Genomic DNA, 20,744 nt, shown 5'->3' with positions numbered 1-20,744 from the left:
GATTTTTTGGGTCATGTTCACCTTAATCTCTTCTAGACTTTAAATGGTAAATTTTTGAAAGGGTTGAAAACATTTTCTTCCTTCTATAGCTGCCATCTCTGACAATGATCAAATTATACCAAGTGATAATAACATTTAAAAATTACCCACTAATTTGTGTAATTTAAATTCTTAGGCTTCTTTAATAAATCAACAGCTCTCTGGACAAGTTAAAGTTCTCCTTTTTTCTTGAATGTGATGCTGAGTATCCCTTCTAAAGTCTCATTGCCCTCAAGAGCTCAGCCAGCTCTGAGCTGAAGACAAAGTCATTTTAAATGACTAAAAAGGGCGGTTACAATGGTAAAATATCTATTTTGTACAAACAGGAAACTGGCAGTTTTGATGCGTTCATTGCTATTTTGGAAGAAAAAAGTTCTGGCAGGTTTAAGGTAAGGGGGAGAGGAAATCCATTCCTATAATTTAATCAAACATATTTTTAAAACGAGCATAATTTCATTTGGAAGCAGTCTGATCATAATTTGACAGAATGTTAAAATTTTATTAAATTTTACTACAGATGACTAGACACTTGTCCCAGAGAAGTGTTTAATTTCTCACTTGTGCTGGGATTGCCTTCTTGGTTGTTGGAAGAATGTGTCTGGCATAATGTTTCTGTCTAAGGCTATCCTTTACAAAAAGTTGTGTGTTCCTCCTTCAGCAGCAATTGCAAGTCTAAATTCTCAGCAGCAAAATGTGCTCCTCAGTAGAAACAAAGACAGGATACAATACAAAAAGCCAGGATCACCTCTGTAGTGTTTTCATCCCTCTCAAAAGATACTGGTTCAGAGACCAGTAAAGAACAACTGAAGGACCTATACTGTCAGCATCTTATGATACTTCTCTTGCAGCTGTCTTGCCTTTCAGCACTGTAAGCAGTGCTAAAAGTAAATCATGCTCGTCCTTCAAGTCTAATTTAAGAAAATGCATATGAGTTCTCAGGGAGTTCAATACAGATCTCTCAAAATTTAAAAAAACAACTGCAAACAAACAACAAGAAGAAATGCAGAAAATGTGACTTCTAAAACAATAGAAAACATCTAAAAACTGACAATTGGACATCACATTTTTTAGTACTAATACAAGAAAGGCAGAGAACATTTCAGAGTAATCTTAACAAGGAAAACTCGTGGGTGAACAGACCTCAGATAGATGAAAGGATTGTTAGGGGGAAGTGCAGATTCTTCATGCAAAACAAAGAACACACTCCCTTTCCTGAAACAATAAGCAAGGTTGGTAGCAGATAGAAAAAGTGTGAGACCCAATATCACAAAAATTACAAAATAAAGCACTGTCATTTAATGAAAGTAGTAGATTATACTGGGGTGGAGAATAAGGAGAGAGATAACATTATAATAAAACTAAGCAGAAGGGCCAAATGTTCTCCAACAATAGTCAGAGCAGACACTGTCCTTCCAAGCACTTCAACCTCCTGTTTTTATCACAGGAGACTCTGGAGATCCAGATACAGATGGATGACTGTTGAACTAATTATCCTAGTGTTCCACATTAGAAACCAGTTCTTTTTTTTAAGGACTGAACCTCATGTAAGATTTGAACAGCAAATATGTTCTTAATTGTAAGGGGCATCATTAAACTAAACAAGACCATTTTACTGTTCCCCACATTTTCAGAATTTGGGCACATGTAGTCAGGATTACTGTACATGCAAATGACTGCTTAGAAGGCTGACTGCTCAGCTGTCTACAAAATTTCTGCAGCCACATGCACAGTCATGGCTAATTCCATGCCCATTTTTATGTAGCTGAGTGATTTGGAACAAGCGAGGCTTTTTTCTCCAAGTAAAGCTCAGACCACTCAAGATCTTTGATCAACCTAATAGAAGTGTTCTTTTCCCCTTATGCTACAGCCTGCTAATGGTGATCAGAAGTGGTTTTAAACAGTGGAAAGATGAAACTTGATGCAGTTTATGCTTCTTCAGTGACTAATAATGCTCAAAATTATTTGCTTCACTTTTGAATCTCATTTCTCATGGTCACTGAAGTAATTTAGGCATCTACATGCTTCATTTCAAAAGTGACAAACACTCTTCTCTCTGCATCTGAGCAGGAATTTTAAGAGAACATATCACTTCAAAAGACATTTTAAACAAAAATTTAAAATGTCAGTTCAAAGTCTGGCTCAAGAAACCGTGTGGGGAAAACAGGAGAGTATAATGAAAAATGCATATAAATCTGTACACTTCAGATACATGATGCAGGATATCTTACAGACAAGTTCAGGGTCCTTGTCTTGTACGCTCACCTATACAAACCCAAGCAAAGCAAATAATTGTCCACAGATGTGCTCCACTCCAAAGCAAACACGATGCCATTTCAAATTAGCATACTCCCAAACTATCCATGGCAACTTACTTGTGTCTCTAACAACTTCTTGCAGAAAGGAACTTGGGTGCAGCAGGGCTCAGTGTCACTGTGTATTGAATGCATGAGCATTGAATGCCCAAGCCCCTGGTGGAACTTGCAGAGTTTCAGATCAGCTCTGTGTGCAGGATGAAGCATTATTAACCTCAGTGAGGCCAGCAAGCCAAACAGGAACACAAGAAACTCTGAAGAGCAAAGTCTCGTAATCCTGCTTGCATCTACAATTTAACCACTTTTCTCTCCTGCACTGAGCAGAGGTGCCTCTTTTGTTTCAAGACTCATCTTCTAGAACAGAGCTGCCATGTCCTATTTGTGATGGACTTGGTAACTACTACAGCTTTCACTGTAGTAGTCACTACTTTCTTTCCCTTTCTTCTTGTTTTGCAAGAGAGAGGCCAAAAAGGAAGAGATAATCACAACTCCCATGGTCAGTGGCTGTCACCCTTTGGAAGTGGGAAGATGTGGACTGAAATCCTGATGCACTGACTACTTCATACAAAAAAATTAGCAAATATTTGGTGGAACTAGGACTAAGTTAAGAAACATGAGCTCAGTGCTGACATTTTACTTCTAGAGTTTTATATTTAATTTAGCTATAAAAACATGCAATTATAGATAGAAATCATATGATGAAACGAGCATTATACTGAAGGGCAATTGAATAAGATTAAGTAATTTCAAGACTGGGTACTTCAAGCTTGTCTTAGTACAGCAGAATCAAAAGCAGTAGATGTGAAATCTGAGTAGCACAACATCCTATGGAAAAGCAGTCTTTTGAACGCTTTATTGAGTATCAGGCTAAATGCTGTGAGTTACTAAGTGCTCAAAGACTGAGCCTTAGAGTCATTTGCTGTATAATTGGTTATTTATTATTTATAAGTGTTGTACTAAATTCCTCTCAGTTGCATTGGCTCAAACATTTGCAGCCAAAGAAGGAACACTCTGGGAGTGTCCTGGTGCATATGAGGTCAAATTTTGTCTTAACGCTCTGGGTGTTGTATCAGAGGTCTTATTTTCTTTATTCATTAGCTGCAAAGAACTATATTTATTTATACTTTCTGTGTATCAGTTTACACCAAAATGTATGTAAACATAGGTTCACTGTCAGGTCTTGCATTATCTTAATTTGTGTGAGCTATTAACCTAGACTGTTATACAGCCTTAATGGCATTAGAATATCAGCAATAACCCCTTCATCTATATGCTAAAAGTTCAGGACTTGACCTTTAAGGCAAGATAAACAGATATCCATTTTCATTTAGAAAAGCCAACAAACATTCTGCACTGACTGAAACATATGACTGACCTTCTCTTCTGACTTTATTAAACAGCTAAATCCTATGAAAGTTCAAGTTATTTTAAAATGCCAAATCAGCAATAAATATTAAGAAATCATAATTACAGAAGCACATAGTGTAGGGTTATTCTGGATCGTCATCTTATATCATGAAGCTTATGCAATATATAAAAACACAGTTGTAATAAAGAAGGCCTGTATGTATTGCAAAAGGTTCAATTATCATATACTACATCCATTATCAGAATGTCCAGCTTAAATGAAATCTGAATTTCAGGACAACACCCTGCATGCCCTTAATGCACCCCACAATGAGTCTTTAAAGTAAAGATGCTAACTGGTGAAACTGCTGCCTGTCAACTACAAATAAGAACATTTGATAAATATCTATAAAGCCTTCATTATTACAACACCCATCCTTCGAAATCAACATCAAAATCAATGTCCTTATTGAACACATATCTACAACAAAATACTTGGGCCATCCTTAAGTATATTGCTGCCTCTTTTGTTCCATGTGTATGTTCCCAGAGTGATCAAATATAAGTCAAAATGGGAGGGCAGGCTTCTTTCTACAGTGGATATTAACAAATGAAAGACAGCAATGATAAAAAGGTCTCTTTCCTTATGCACATTTTTCATTTTTCCTGTGGATAAAACACAGTTTCTACCTTCATCTATAACCTGAGCTAACTACCATTCCACCATAAGTAGTATTTTCAAATAAGCCAAATGTTAGAAACAAATACCCTCTTTAAACATCTGAAATATATTCTAAATGTATTTCAAAGTTCTTACTACTGTAAGAGCCATCAAGTTCCTCTGGTATGAACCCGATACTAAAGCATCTTGGAGAGATCACTTTTCATCAACAGGGAGCATGCATCTTCTTTACTCCAAAACCACCTAAGATACTAGTGCCAGCAAGGATAAATTACATTATAGCCTTGGGGCGAGTATTTCTCAAACAGTATCCAGTGCAAGATGACCAAATATAACATCATATCACAGTCAAAAATCTGTAACACACCAAAATTATATTCTTGCATCGTATGATGAGCTATAACACCGTATTTGTCTCGCACAAAAATATTGTGGTCCAAAATTATGTATTTATTTGTTGGTGTTTTTTAAATTTATGAAATGTTTCTTTCCACTTCTGGCTGACAATTCTTTTATGTACTGTCCAACCAATATTTTTAAAAACTTCCACAGACACAAAAAACCCAGGTAAAAATCACTGTAGTGACTGAGAGCATATTTATAAGCACACTGATTCCTTACTCAACCAATAACAGCAAGTTTTTCCAAGTAGGCTGATCTGAGCTGATGGCCTAGAGAAATTCTTGAAGGAGCATCAACAACAGAAGCAAACTGTCAACTCAACCTTATGTCATCCAAGTTTGTAGAGCTTAAAATTCAGCAACCAGAAAGAAGCAATCTGGTGGTTCATGTGAAGTTCACAGAAAGGAAAGCATAATGATAATGTGACAAGTAGCCTGGTACCTGTGAAACTGTAAAATCTCTACATTCAATGCACTGTCTTCAATGTCTTTCAATGTAAAGATTAATTACAAAATATTAATAATATTAAGCGCATAGGGTATCTTAAGGGGAATGTACCCCAAGTTCATGGAGAATACTGTCATATGGGTAAACTTTCTGCTGTGTAATGTAAATACCATTCTTGTTGCTAGAGACCAAATTATAGCTAATCTTAAACATGCTCATTTGAATAGCATAAAGCTTACAGCATGTATAATCCTTTAAAAAAATCACTTCCCAAGAGCTAAGAATATTGGTATCTAAATGTCATTTTGTTATACTTTAAACTATCTTAAAAGCATCTACACATTAACTACAAAAAAATACTAAATTTTCTCACATCATAAAAATTTTATGGACGTACATCTACATGTGCACATATCACACAGATGTTGAGATAAGCACACACTACTTTAAATAGTGTCTCTCACCCCCATTCAAATTATATTAGCATAAGGCCCAAGACAGGAAATATCTCATTACATCTCAGCCAAAGGTTTTAACATCTCAGTAGAAAAAAATGAAAGCTTTAGCTAGAAATTAGAATGTCCAATTTACCAACTGGATCCAAAACACTCTTTAATGGCAGAACTCAATTTGAAACGTCATAATTGTAAAGTACAGAATATGGGCCATTTTACCTTAGTTGTTTATATTAAATAGTTCACCACTCCCTGGGTCTTGGCCAACAGAATTTGAGGCATTTACTGCACTACTTTATTAGCTGAGAAGCAGAAAAAAATGTCAAAGCACTCCTCAAAATGGTCTTTTGCAAACATGCTGAATGTAGGGTGGGTCTCCTGTGCCCGCTCTCAGGGTCAGCTCAGTGCCTTGGCTCCAAAAACCAACCCATTGCATGCCCTGCTCCTGGCAGCCTTCCTGCCCAGGACAGTGGCACAGGGCACACACACACCCGTAATGCACATCTCCTGCTGTATGAGGAGCACACTGGTGCCTTACCTTTTCTCAGCTGTATGCTGAGCCTCTTTCCTATCTTTTTGGTGTTATAGCCACTGTTTGCAGTGGAGGTGAGAACTTTCTGAGGTGACGGTACCAGGCCGGAGGGTGGTTTCCCTGATGAATTCACACTGTGAGGTAGCTGCGAGTAGGAGTCTGTCTGATCAGGGTGGTTACCCGCTCTAGACATTCTTTGTAACGTGTGAAGTCCAGAATTGTTAATGCTTTTCCCATCAGCATACTGGGAGTCAGGGCTGAAGCGGCTGGAGTAGTACAAGTTCTCACTCTGGGACAACTGCTCGTACTGCTCTTTATTCGCCGCAGGGACCACGTGGAACCAAATGAACGGCGTACGCATGGCTTGGCGAAACATATGCTGTGCTCTAGGTTTTAAAACGAACAGAAAATTAGCAAATTAGGACTGGCAGACTACGAGACATTATAAGCATAATTACTAATGTTAATTAAGCAACACGAGCTGACAGACACATTGCACTCAAGCATAAACCATAAAACTTGAATCTGTTTACTAGCCTGTTTGGTCTGCTTCCTGCTAAGGTTTACTGCTTTAGGGCAACACTATGGTTAAATATGCTTAAGGACTAATGTAGCAAATACTGGATTCAGAAGAGCAAAAATTTTAACCACAGACAGTTCTATAGCAGGACTGCTGTGTCCTGTTGTTTTGAACCTTGATAATTGCATTAATTGCGATAGCTTTTACCACAGTGACAACGGAATTATTAGAATGAAAATTACTAATTATAAAAAGGCTATGTGTTCCACAATTTTCTGATTAAATGGAGTCTTGCAACCAGTCTAGCTTACACTTCAATTTTTTTCATCCAGTAGTCTATCAGAATTCAACATTAAGAAATGTGAAAAAAATGCTCAATCCTGTACAGACAGACACTGGGCTCAAGGTCACAATCCAAAGTATACAAAATCAACAAAGTATCTTCACAGACTTTACAAACTGTGATTCAGACCCTTAGAACAGGCAGAGACAAGCTGCTTCCAACCATATGGTACAGGGTTATGTTTCAACTCAGGTTAGAATCAAAGAAATTAAAACCACATTTCAAATATATATTAAGCAAAAGATGATCAGAACAAATGATATTTGGCCCTCAGTTTGTTACGGACTTCAGAACAATATTATCATCCATGAAATCACTCATTACCTGCATACCTCTTTTCTATTTTCCTCTTTCACTTACCTGAGTGTGAACTACAATCTAATTTCCCCTCTTGAAAGTCTTTCTGACTCATTTTGAGATTCTACGAAGTCCAGACAATCACTAAACAAATATTTAACTTTCAAACTTCTCCAGAAGTTTCTGCATATACAGCGCCCTTCATTCTCACACAATCAAAAAAAACATATATTTTTAAAATTTAAAAAAAAAGGTCTTCAAGTTGTCCATTTATATTGAACATGGTGCAGTGTAAGTATAAGAGCAAAAGTCATATGAGAATTTCAAGAACAACAGATTACCAATATAAGAAGGAAAAAATCTATCATGTATAAAAAAATCAAATGAGAATTTCATATACTCTAACGACAATAATTATCCTGATTCTTTTTTAGTCTGGCTATATAAAAGCCACTAATGTCCCTTAGTGTACCTTTTTTTTTTATTAGAAAGGCAAACTTAGAGGTTTTTTGTCTTACCTTCCTCAAAGTATTCCAAGGTGCAGTGTTAAATAGTGCAATGTAACGTGTGGTAAGAACACTTACTGTTCAAATCTCCTGTTCCGCAGGTCTCCATCATTAATCCTGACAATACAATCATTCTCACGGAAAAGGTTTTCTTGTTCAGCTTTCCCACCCTTCTCCAATCGCTTTACCAGCAGCCCCAGGGTTCTGCAACATTAAGATTACAAATTATTACTATCTGAATAATTTGCAACATAGAAAATCCTACTGATTTAATATTTTATCATGATCACTACAGAAACTATATTTTAAACCATCTTTACCTTGAAGTAGGATAGCACAGTTTCAAATAACTTTAAGAATTACCTCATTTATTTTCTCTTTTCCATAAAACAGAAAGCCTAGGTGAATCAAACATGTCAAAAGTAAGAATGAACAGTCTGTAGGATGACAGCATGTCCATTCCTGAAAAAGGCCAAGATTTCTGTGCAGTAAAAACTCCAAGAACCATCACATACCTGAGAAAAGACGTATTTTCTGCTAGTTAACTGAAGTTGAATAGGTTTAACTTAAAATTTGAATTTCTGAATTAGCAGAAAATGCCACAGCCTTTACTACTCATGTGCAAGTGAAACATGGGTCATCTCATATAATAAGCAGCCTGTAATGAGGGGATGGATGGAGAATTCAGTCATTTCAGGCGAACCAAATGCTTTTCTTTTTAAATCTTAGCATTTTTTAATAAAACAAAAAAGAGGAAATTAAAAATTTAAATGTCTTTTTGAATTCAGAATCTTATCTTAAATTAGTTAACTGAAGACAATTTCCATTTGATAGCCTCTGTGCAATGACTTAGTCCCCACTGTTTCATGCTTACCCACAGTATCATCTTAAGGACACGTTTAGAGAGAAAAGGTAAACAAATATGCAACATGAAATTATGAAAAAGGATCCTGAAGAATGAACTTCTGAGATACTGGTAGGATTGCATGAAAAGTCAGTGATGTTTCTATACCTGAACTCTCTACCCAAAGGAGAACTCAATCTTCAGGATTACTCTTGCATCTACACTGTATTTGACTTTTTTTTTTTTTTAAGATCACCTTCACAGTGAAATCCCACAGGATGTATCAAGTGGGTCAAACTCACATCATCCAAGTAAACAGCATTACTTTTTTCAGAATTCATTTCAGGGCATGGCATGAAAAATATTTGTTTCCAAATCAGTAGGAATTGCAAGACCACATATGTCTTTTAAGAAAAACCTTTCAGTGATCACAGTGCTTCCATTCACACGTAATATCTCAGAGCAAATGAGCAGTCAGTGGTGATTAGAAGGACTCCTCATGTGCCCAAAAGTTACCTATGCACTTGAGCACTTCATCAAATGGGTCAGAAAAGCAAAATTAACTTATTTCTTCCACTTTAAATTCTTCATTTACCAATTTATTGCCAGCATAAGCAAATAATACATTTTTTTTACAGAACAGTCATACATTTTCTCCTACAAGGCACATGAAGGATTAGAAGAAAATATCCTAGTAGTATTTCCATTTTGGAACCACTTAGAGACATTAAGATACGATGTTGGAAGGATCTAAACATGTAAACAGACTGTGAGGAGAAAAACAACATAAAGCATTCTGACAACACAAATCATCAAATTAAGCTTGAGTCAGACATTTGCATGACAAAAAACTCTACATGTCCTCAACAGTGTCACACTAAACCTAATGACCATGTTGTGCTCCATTTATTGTACTGCAATTTTCTGATCATTATTAGGTTATGTAGTCACAGGAAGTAAAACAAAGCAAAAATTTAAATATTGTTTCAATTCCTTTTTATCTTTTCTTCACTAAAAAAAAAAGTGTTGAAGGCAGTCTCAGATTTTTAAAACAGATAAATAATTATAAAGAAATTATAGATGGTTTGACAGTTGCATGAAGAACCAAACTAACGGTTATATTAATAGAAAAAGGAAAAACACATGTATGGCTTCACTACATAATTTTTCTCAGAATTACAGTTTTGTCACAGAAAACTGATGTGCTGGAAAAGAAGTTTGCAACTTCTTCACTTTTGAGTTGAAGAATTTATTCTGGGGAGATTGTCTTTGAGCCACAAAGTGAAGCAACTGAAGAGCATAACTCTAAATGGGGAAGAGATAGGCAAAGAAAATATAAAATAGGGAATACTATATTTCAGAGAAAACCAACAAAATACTTGAGCAGGAAAGGAAGGAGCTGTGTCTACTCTTCCTTTTTCATTTGATGCCCAACAGCCCTTTGATGGAGGTGCACTCAGAATTTGGATGTGCATACAATGCTTGCACAAGAGCATACCTAGTAACAACAATGGGTGTTTGGTTTATATGGTTAAATGTAAAAAAAAAAAATCAAAATTTCAAAACAATATCTACATAAACTACAACAATCTAAGTTAATATAATGACAATACGTGATACAAAATAATGTGGTTATTTCATCCCAATGTTCCCATGTACTTACAATTACAAAATAATTGTTCTATCAATAGTTTTGACAGCATTTTTCTTGAAATGCTGCTTTCTATTGTCACACATTCTGAATCTATATCGAATTCTTAATGCAAGATGCACCTTTATGCATGGTTTGACATATCTTAAATTTATTCCACTTAGGCTCTCAAATCTGTAAAAATACTACTAATCCTAATCAATAGCAGAATAACATAACAGATAAATAAACAACCAATCAAAATTGTAAATAATCTCATTAAACAAAGGCTACAAGTTCTGCTAATGCAAGACTGCTCATCTCTAACATGGCATATGGTGCTCATGAGGATTTTGCTTTTTAACAAATGTTAGAGCTAGGTTAGCAAGGCATATAGAGCTAAAGTCACTGAGAGCAAATTCAAGGCTGGATGAACAGACTGAGTCAAACCTGAAACCAGGCTCCTCACAGTGCCTTTCAATTTATTTAATGTTTTATATAAACACATGGCACAAAAGATCCCTCTAGACAGAATTCCAGAAACAATTTCCCAGATGAGAGTTTGCATAACAGAAAAAACTAGAATTACGGAAAATGCATGTTCTTCAAAAATTAACAAAAACCTACCAATTTCCTACAGTATTCCTTCAGCATATTACGGTTAGATGTAAGAATATGTTTCTAAAAAAGACTTTATGGGAATTCATGTTTGTTGTTGCAGCAACTAGAGATGAACAAAGTACACCTGATATTGCAAATATGCAGTAACCTAAAGAATTGGATTTTTTTCCCCTGCCATATGCAACCATCATTAATCCTGAGAAGCGGAGCTCTACTACAGCTTCAATATTATGTTTCTTACATTAGGAAGACATAAATTTTGAAAGCAACTAAACTCATCTGGTATAAAGTACCAAAGTCAGTGTATATTTTTTTTTTAAACACAAACATGTAGCATACAAATGTATTGGTATATTTTAATTTGCTTAATTTTGTCCAGTTAAAGTAAGTGAACACAGTTTCTAATATAAATTCTTCCATTACAAATCTTTTAAACTGCAAACTTTTCATGAATGAGATTAAATATCCAATAAAGTTTCACAAAACACTCTGCAAGTCTACAATCCTTTTGAAACAACAATTATAAACAGAAATTTGGTACCTGAGCTGTTTTAGACTAACATTAGCTGACATGGAAACAGAAGGGAAACTGCCAAAGCACAGAGCTCAATCTTTGTATTTGTTTTAAATACCTAATTGGGAATGTAAGCAGCTGAGATTATATTAGCATTTGCACCACTGTATTTCCACAAGGTTCATTACTCTAATTATACTATTAAAATAAACTCAGCTACATGTGTTAACATTTCAGTTCTCAGTATAAATTACAACCAATGATAAAACTAGAAACAACCAGTGAATTTTTTATTGACATTTAAATTGCCTGACTTAGTTAGGGTAGTTTGTGAAATGCAAACTCTCCACATGTCATCCAGATGTATGGAAATGATGATAATTTATCTTAATAAAAACTGACAGTGTAAGTAAAAATAAAAACTGACACTGAGCATCTAGAATATGATTTGGCCATCATGGCCCATTGTATGTACACATTGAAGTTATTTATCCATTTACCTGCAAGCTAACTGTAGTGTAATCAAATCAGACAGAATAGAAAATAGCCAATTTAAATGTTTACCTAAAGTCACTAACATGCAAAGGCAAAAACTAGATTAAGGTACAGAAATAAGGATTGATTGAAAAGCTGATGTGCAGCAGTTACATGCTATGAAAGATCTCTGAAAAGTTGTACAAGAATAATAAACACAGTACAAAATTCCTAAATTCAGAGGTCAGAGTAGGCAAATCGGCTTGTTTGTTCAAGTTAAATTATTAACACTAAATTGCACATAAACTCATTTACCCAATATTGACATCAGAGCACTGCTGTGGAGGCATTTAAATTTCGTGCCTGAAGTCCAGAACCAATTCCCAATCTCTGGTAACCACTCCTCAGCTTTTTAGCTTGAGTAATACTTCAAGTTATGCTTATAAAACTCCTTAAAGGCTGAGATCAGACAGTTTGAAATCAGATACAAGAGTGAGGGAACGGTACATTCACTCCACAGAGAATTTTTCCCCCATACATATATTTTTAAAAGCCATGGCTACCTTTGTGACTTAAAAGGCTGGAAATGCAGGGGAAGAATAAATGGAGAGGCAGACAGTACAGACCTCCTACTTGATCAAAGAGAATATGATCATTAGAGAGGCACCTTGAAGGCAATATTATAGACTCTCAGTATAGACAATGGCCATTAGATATTACTTTAGTTTTCTTTGTACCTTGAGTGCAAGACTAACATTTTTACAGTGACACATGAGGTGAATTTATAAACTCTAGAAAATGAAGGATACTTCTATTAAAAGAAAAAAAAATAATAGAAAGAATATTTTAAAAATCAAATGTCTATATTTCTAGTAAGGGTTTGCATATGTTTAAGTGCCCACCTTCATCTGAGGTTTTTTTTCTTTTTCAACAAAACCTGTTACATTTGTCATTCAAACTGACAAAAAAATTTCTTTTTTTACTTTCTTTTGAGACTTCCGAATAATTTAAGACATTTAGGACATATAACAAAAACCATTTTTAGCTGCAGGAGTTAGATGTATGGTTAATCACGGATTTTGTGGCATACTTCAACAGGAAGAAAAGCTGGAAGAGCTGTGCATTTCTGACTGTATCAAAGTAACGTGCCTGATACTTATTAGTGGATGCTCATTGTGGGGTCTTCAGATGAATATCCAAATCCTTTTTGGTTCTGCTTTACTAAGTAGACTTCAGAGTAGTCTTGGAACTAAGGGACTTTAAGTTCCATACCATTATTCACAGATATTTCTGATGTTATCTCATATATTCCTTGTGTCGACTGAATCTCTTTCCAAACACATGCATGGCAGGATTTCAGAAAAGCAGCTAGGGTATAGAGCTTGAGAAGATTTCAAAAGCAGAAGAGGCCATATAATGGTAAATTATGCTATAATTACTGTTGAGCTTACAGAGAACTTGGTACATCCCCACTTAAACATCAACATAACATCCCACATCATCCAGGCTGCTCAAACGAGATTCTTATGTTTGCTCCTGTCTCTGAGCACCTATAAGAAGGAAGGATTGGTGGTATGGCAATTTTGTACAGAGTTAGAATTTTCTTTCGTATTTTTCTCTCATTCATTTCCTCTTATTTCTACTCGTATATGAATACTTTGCTACTTTCATTTTTATGCATCCTTTTGTGCTCAGCACTGCATCTATGCCATTGCAAAAAATGTGCCAGCAGGTTTGCAAACAAAACTTTTATCCTTAAAAAATGCACAGCCATAAGTTGATGAATATGTATACCCTCCTCCCTTTTGATAAGGTGAACAATATCTGTTAACAAAATCGTATTATCAAATAGGCCAATATAAGACTGACACACTTCTAGAGGCAAAACCAGAAGGATAACAAGGAAACATATACACAGAATAAAATCGCACCATATATTTACAAATCAATAGTACTTCTCCCAGAGAAATACAGGGTTTTTTCATTTAAAAAAGTCTGTTTTAGTAGAAATGTAAATAATTTGTTGCATCTATATAAATTAGGCAAAGACCTTTACAGATTTTGTTCAAGATTAAAAGTCAGAACTCAAAAGATTCTTACTCCAAATCCTCAAAAGACCATGAAAAAGTCAAATATTTTCTCAATAGAAAAATAGAGTTATGGCACTTCATTTTAAGAGTTTAGGAGTGTTTCCTTAGGGAGGGATTTTCTGGTGTGAATTTTTTGGTGGGAGAAGGCTCCTGCTTATTGCATGGGGGGGAAAAAGGTGAATTGCATAATGTGTTTTTACACTTTTTCAAATTATTGACTTAAGAACCATTGCCTATTGAGTAACATTTTCAAAAGCAAAAGAAAGGAATTACAAGAAAAGTAATTGAAAACACAGCATAACTGGAATTGAACAGCAAGCAAATATAAAACAACTGTGGGACAGTGGACTAATCCATATGACACGAGATCTTTTCTTTCTCAAAGCGTTTACTCAAACCTGTGTTCGGTTTTCTATAATTAGGTATCTATTAAGCAAATCCCCTGCTCAAGTTATTGTAAGCAGGGAGTTGTAGGTTGATTGTAGCAGGGAGATTTTTTGCAGGCAGAGGAACAAAGAGCAGCCATGTGCTACAGTGAGAAATAGGTAGGAAGCAGAAGATCCCTGCCATGCGACTGCTCTCCCTCTGAATCTAGCAAAAGGAGAAACAAGTGTGTCTTATCTGCTCAAAAGAAGTGGGAAACCAGGAGGGGGAAAAAGAATTAACCAAATTCCCACCACTTGCTTCAAACCTGAACCTGGGTGTGTTCCTTTCCCTGTCCATACTGGAGGCAGCTGGAGAAAATTGTGTTTATACTACCTGAAAGCATGCAGAGGTGTGGGTATGCAGACAGAAAAGCAGCAGCACAACACAAGCACTTAGAATCAATCCCAAGCAGTGAACTCTGCTCTTCCTTCATTAGAACACACAGGGCATGGCAGAAAGCTTTTGGAAATATTCTAGATCCTACCCAACTCTGCTCCTCTACACTTTCAAGACATGGGACCAAGTGTCTCCTCTCTTCAGCAGAATATTTATTGGATGGTCAAAAAAAACCTCAGCGATTACACACATAGTCTATTTTTTCAACGAAGTGAGTTCTAGTATTATGAAGAAAAAGAGATCATTTTAATATAAAAATTATTTCCATTTCAACAAAATTTGCTTTTCCAATATGTCCTGATTTGAAACATCTCTATCTAAAGTTAGCTTTCCTGCAGTAAAACTTCACCATATAATATTGCATGACATCATTAAATTTCTTTTTTAAAAATTATGTATTTTATTTTTGTGCTTATGGCTTCTTTCTTTGACATGGTCTCTACGTATGGACAGTTTGAGCTTTGCCTCAGACTTGACAATCACATTAACAGGATAGAAGTGAATCTTACTCAAGTTAAAATTCTTATTCAAAATGTCAAAATATATATTTTAACATCAGTTTTATTAATCAAGTACTTAGTAGGCGGCTGACATTCTTAAACTGGTCTTTTCCTTGCCCTTCACACTGTCGAAATCCCAGATAAGTGTGTGAACATTTCAACCATTTCTAACTCTACCGGATTTACTTCTGAGTTATGTTTGAAGTACTGTTCACTCATGCCCTTTCCATCTCCACAATGAATTTACTGAATTTCAGATTATGAAGAGAAGAATTCACCACTTAACAGAAGTTTGCTCTTAATACTTATAGTCTCGAGAAAAAGTAGCTTTAAATTAAAGAAAATTACATTTTCTCATAATACATGTCATTATGACTATGAAAGCATTGGGTTTTAAGTAACAACTATAAATAAAGCTCTTACATTGTGTTTAAAATCCTATGAACATATTTCGTATAGGAAGAAAAACACCTAGAATACTCTAGTATTTCTGAAAATAGCATATTAATATTTGAGAGATAGACTTGTATAGCAAGTTAGTTTTGTTATTTTGTTAGTTTTTAATTATAAAACTGAAATTGCTACTGGGACAACAGACATGAGAACATAACACCCTTTTTCATGTGCAAAGGTTACTTTAAAGATATATATAATTATTCCCCTTTTCCTTTAAGGGTGAAGGAACAGTGTGTACTTAGAATATGCAACACCAAAATTAAATTTGCATATATTGCTGAAAAATTGTTATTTTTCAAGGTACTAAAAAGTTTCAAATGCACCACTAATTAATACAAAAAAGTTTTTTTTCCCGATTATCTTCATGACCGTAAGCACCAAAACTCTACATTAGCAAAGGAAGCATTAGACATTATGTATTCTGTTTATTAATAACATCCCCCACATTGTATTTTTTTAATGTAAACTACTTTTTCTTCACCTTGTTTTTTGTTTTGTTTTTTTTTTTTTTTTTTTTTTTTTTGTTAACAATCAACTTCAGGAGTTTCAGCCTATAAAACAAGTTCACTTTTCCCCAAACCAGAATGTTTCAACTGGTTTTGCTTCTTTATTTTAACACCAACAGATGGAACAACATTAAATTTTGAAAGTGTGGCAGTTGTCTTCTCCCCTATTCTTAACAAGCAAAAGCATAGGACGCCTCTGGTTTAGACTCCTGCTGTTATTTGAAAATTTACAGTTTTAAACAGCTAGCAGAGAAATATTTCACAAATATCCACCTGAATTAGGGCAGAAGATTATAAATTTTAGGAGTCCAAAAGGAAATGTCTTTATCCTTCAATTTCCCCTGAGAATACAACACCCAATTCTAACTCCTTCTAAGCAGCGCGTTCGAGCTATAGAGTCCATTCCAAGCACAGAATCAGTAAACTTGCATTTCTTCCTTTCTTAATCAGTGAGACTGCCTCTTGAAAAACAGACAATATTCTACAGAGGGCAAAAGCACACGATACGAAAATTAACACAAGCAAGATAAAGCACAGCAAATTAGAAAGCAAGTAAAATCCTACACGATACGTTACCTTCCACCTCGGGCACTGAAAGGCACTACATGGATTCCCAAAGGCCCGCCGTCATTGGAGACTTCTACGAGCTTTACCATATCACTGTGAGACAATGACGAATGAGGGAATATGAACATGTACCGTGGAGGAACCAAAAACCCCACACAAACACACACAGATAAACAAAACCATTCCAGAAGCCAAGTTATGGTGATGAAAGCATTGTTGAACACTACGTACCTGAAGATTAATCTGATGGCATGAAAGGAGATCAATCATCAAAAATAGTTCAATTAATAGAACCAAGAGAAATCAAAGAGGTTTTTTTTTTTAAATTTAGCTGAATACATAAAAATAGGTCTCATCACAATCACTGCATGTATATTGCTTTATTTCTTTCTTATTCTAAAGTTAAACTAACCATTGAGCAGAAATACTTTAAATGACACACAGAATTTTTTCCCCCAAACCCAAAAGCTCATCTTAGCACTAGCATGCTTTACTTTTTTATCTTAGAGCCAATGCTAAGTTTTAACATTAGCTTTCCCATAACTACCTCATAATCAAATGAGAATTATTAAATTTTTAATTGGCTAAATCCTTCCAGTTTTAAAACACATTAATCTGTTTTACTGTAATTCCATTTCTTTTACTGGAAGATTCCTGCATCTCCTTACTAAGCAAAGTTTCCAAAGTAAGATTTAACTGTAACATTCAAAACCAACCAGACGTCCCCTGAAGCAAGCATGCATCTAGTTTTCAATTATAATTTTTGCTGTAGTGAGGAAAAAAGCAGATGAAGAAAATACAGGTTCAGAAAGAGACATGTAAAAATTGTAGAAATAGATTTAGACCAAATCTCTTAATGCATTTGAAACATGCCCACATCTGGAAGGGTGGAATATAGCCCATAAAACATAAAGAATTATAAATACACAAATGAGAAAATAATACACAAAGGCTGAACCTCTCAGTAAAACTGGAAGTGAGAGATCTGAACAGAAGCCACAATCTAAATTTGTGGCTTTATGCCTCTCTCTAGTGTTACATACTTTTCCCATATTTCCTGGCACTAAATATATATACACAGATCACTGAAAAACTTGTTCCTCATAAGAATACAAATAAAATTTAATCTTGAAATGGAGCAAAGAGCAAGACAAATGCCCTGTGATAGCAGTAAAAGATTTTCTATTTCCTTCAATAAGCTCTTGATCATACGGTGGCCCATCATGAAAGCTTGCAGCTCTTAATCTGTAATTTGAGAATAATCAGACTACGTAGGGTTGGGAAGTCAACACAAATCCTGGGGTTACAGTTTGTTTTACCTTTCTCCTACATTAAATTTTTAAAATATATTTTTAAGGTAGCCTTCACATTCGTTGTATGCCTCAATTGGTGCCTGATTTTTTTACCTTGATAATTAAACAACATGAATGGAAGGTCTCTATCCTTATTATCACTGTTAGCTCAAGAAAGTAGAGCAACCACAGGAGAGCTGAGAGACTTCAGGCCAAAAAAATGTAATTCTTCAGACATGGACCAATGTTTTAAGACTGAGATCAATACAGCATTTCATACGGTTCCAGTTTCTGTATAGGCTGACTTCACTTCCTTCTCATTGTATGTTAAGGCTAAGTTTTCATTAACATATGTGCAAAGCAGCTCACAGGATTCAAGCAATTCCTCCAACATTCAGAAGGAACTCTAAAAGACATATTGGTAGGCCTGTGATTCTCCACAATCAGTTTTTTTCTGACTTTGCTATTAGCTTAGAAGAAAATTAAGTGCTAAGAAAGAGAACAAGTGAGAATCTGTGTGACCTACCTGGAAATGTGTAAGTGGAAACACAGATTAAAATAAAAAAAAAAAAAAATAAAAAAAAAAACCCCACTTATTTTCCATATCCAGAATTCATGGTTTAGCTTGTTCTAGTGCTTGAGTCAATTATTTTTAATTTGCTCAAAATGTACACTTAACATCTTTGCACTCATTTTTCTTACAATTTTTCTTTTTAAAAAAACGAAACTATCCCAAATTCAAATGTTAAATTCTGTAAAACAGTAAACAAGAGGAAATGATCACTTCCTAAGAGAGATTCTTTCAATCTGGCTTCCTGATTTTCTCAGAAGCTTGGGCCAACTGCTTCAAACAAACATGCAAAGAAGTATGAGATCAAAACAAAACATAAATGAAGTAGCATATGATGAGAAGTCAATAAATTACTTAAAAGCAACACCAGGAAGCATTACATTTGACAGAAGTTCTGCAAATTCTATTTAGGAAACAGCATTTGGAATTTACGATGTAACAGATTTTGTAAATGGAACCAAGTAAAATGCACGTTTCACTGCCTAATAGATGTCACCATGATCTTTAGCTAACATTTAAACCCTCTGTCCCTAATTCATAATTTAATTAAAAAATAACAGGAATAGGAGATTTAATTTTATTTAAAATTTAAGTTAATTAATTAAAAATGTTTAATTTAAGGCTAGAAGGGATATTTTCTTACTAATTCCAAAACATGGTATGGATCATTCTTTCCAATGAAATGCAAAAGGTCAGGTTTGCTCTATCTTTTGGTGACATAAAATACCATTCAGTGATTAACATTATATAATTATTATATGATGATGATTATTATATGATATTTTTAAATTAGGTGGAGCTAACAAAACATATGTTTTGATCCATTCACAAAGTATGAGGTTTTTGACCACACTATTTGTGACCCTGACACATCTTCCTAGAGACTGAACTAGTGACTGGAATTAAGATTTTCTCCTTTGAAATTCTTGCCTGTTGATCTGTTTGTACTAGCATTGACCCTATTCCTCCTGTCAAGTTTTCAAAGTTCCATCAAATAAGTATCTTCTTTGAGGCAGAAAATCTACTGTAGCATCAGCACTTATAAATGTCAAGTTTCTGATCATCTTTAACATCATCTTTCTGATCTTATTTAACACAAACTCTTTATTTAAAATCTGCTTTAAAAAGATCCATTGTTTAAAAACAAAATGACACATGACTTAAAAAAGATTGCCCCACTTTCTTAAGAGCAGTATTACTCTGAGTACTTCACTAGTCTGTGCTCAATCTTAAGACTCGTTAAAACAATATGTTCTGCCAGTAACTTACTCCAGGGAAAAATTGGTGGCATTCTCCAAGCCAGTGTCTGCATGTCCAACAGGCTCAACTCTGCTGTTGTCCTCCTCTGTTCGATCTTCATCCTAGATATTACCAAAAAAATAAATTATTTAAACCTACATTTAATTTTATTAACTCGTTTTAGTAATGACATTTTATTTGAGCTACCACATGTGCAGTGGAAATGTGGTGTTTCCACAACGACAAAAATCTTTCCTCTTCTGTCTGAAACTGTTCTAAATTGGTTTTTGTCACTTTATGCATTTTTGCAATTATATTTATAGTTTGGCCAGCGCTATAATTTTACTACAGTTATAAAAGCTGTGCTACAGAAGCTATCACAGTCAGCATTTTTTTAAAAAAGATTGAAAAGCAATAGCACAAAATCAGCTGATGGTCAGCAGTGTTTGAGAAAACTCCTCCCAGGCTCTCCCTGGGCAGGTTACTGGAGGCTTGACTGAACACACAGGGCAGATCACTGAGGTTCATTCACAAAAACTTAAAAACAGTATAAGAAAATGCAGCTTCTGTAATTCCATGAAGTACCAAGAGCTTCTTAAACATTTCATCACAGTCTTTATTAATAGCTTGCCAGAGAAAGCTGACATCAAAGAGCTACGTGAGGCTCTAATGCTAACCAATTGATTTTATTTTTAATTTCACTTTCCAAAAAGTACATACATTATTCACCAAACAT

General features: G+C 34.9%; 1 protein-coding gene across 8 annotated transcripts in view; it reads right to left on the bottom strand.

Moving 5' to 3' along the window:
* PARD3 (par-3 family cell polarity regulator) overlaps positions 1 to 20,744 on the bottom strand; it is a 440,918-nt gene that overhangs the window by 195,446 nt on the left and 224,728 nt on the right. For all 8 annotated transcript variants that reach the window (XM_062506759.1, XM_062506784.1, XM_062506750.1 and 5 more), the window contains 4 exons: positions 20,039 to 20,130; positions 16,916 to 16,999; positions 7,961 to 8,086; positions 6,223 to 6,602 (listed from right to left, as the gene is read on the bottom strand). In XM_062506759.1, coding sequence (XP_062362743.1) covers positions 6,223 to 6,602; positions 7,961 to 8,086; positions 16,916 to 16,999; positions 20,039 to 20,130 — 682 coding nt within the window. The remainder of the gene's footprint in view (positions 1 to 6,222; positions 6,603 to 7,960; positions 8,087 to 16,915; positions 17,000 to 20,038; positions 20,131 to 20,744) is intronic.

The sequence above is a fragment of the Cinclus cinclus genome, chromosome 1, assembly GCF_963662255.1.
Source record: "Cinclus cinclus chromosome 1, bCinCin1.1, whole genome shotgun sequence".
Taxonomy (NCBI): Eukaryota; Metazoa; Chordata; class Aves; order Passeriformes; family Cinclidae; genus Cinclus; species Cinclus cinclus.
Note: the sequence above shows the minus strand (reverse complement) of the source record. Positions and strands in the feature narration are given on the sequence as shown.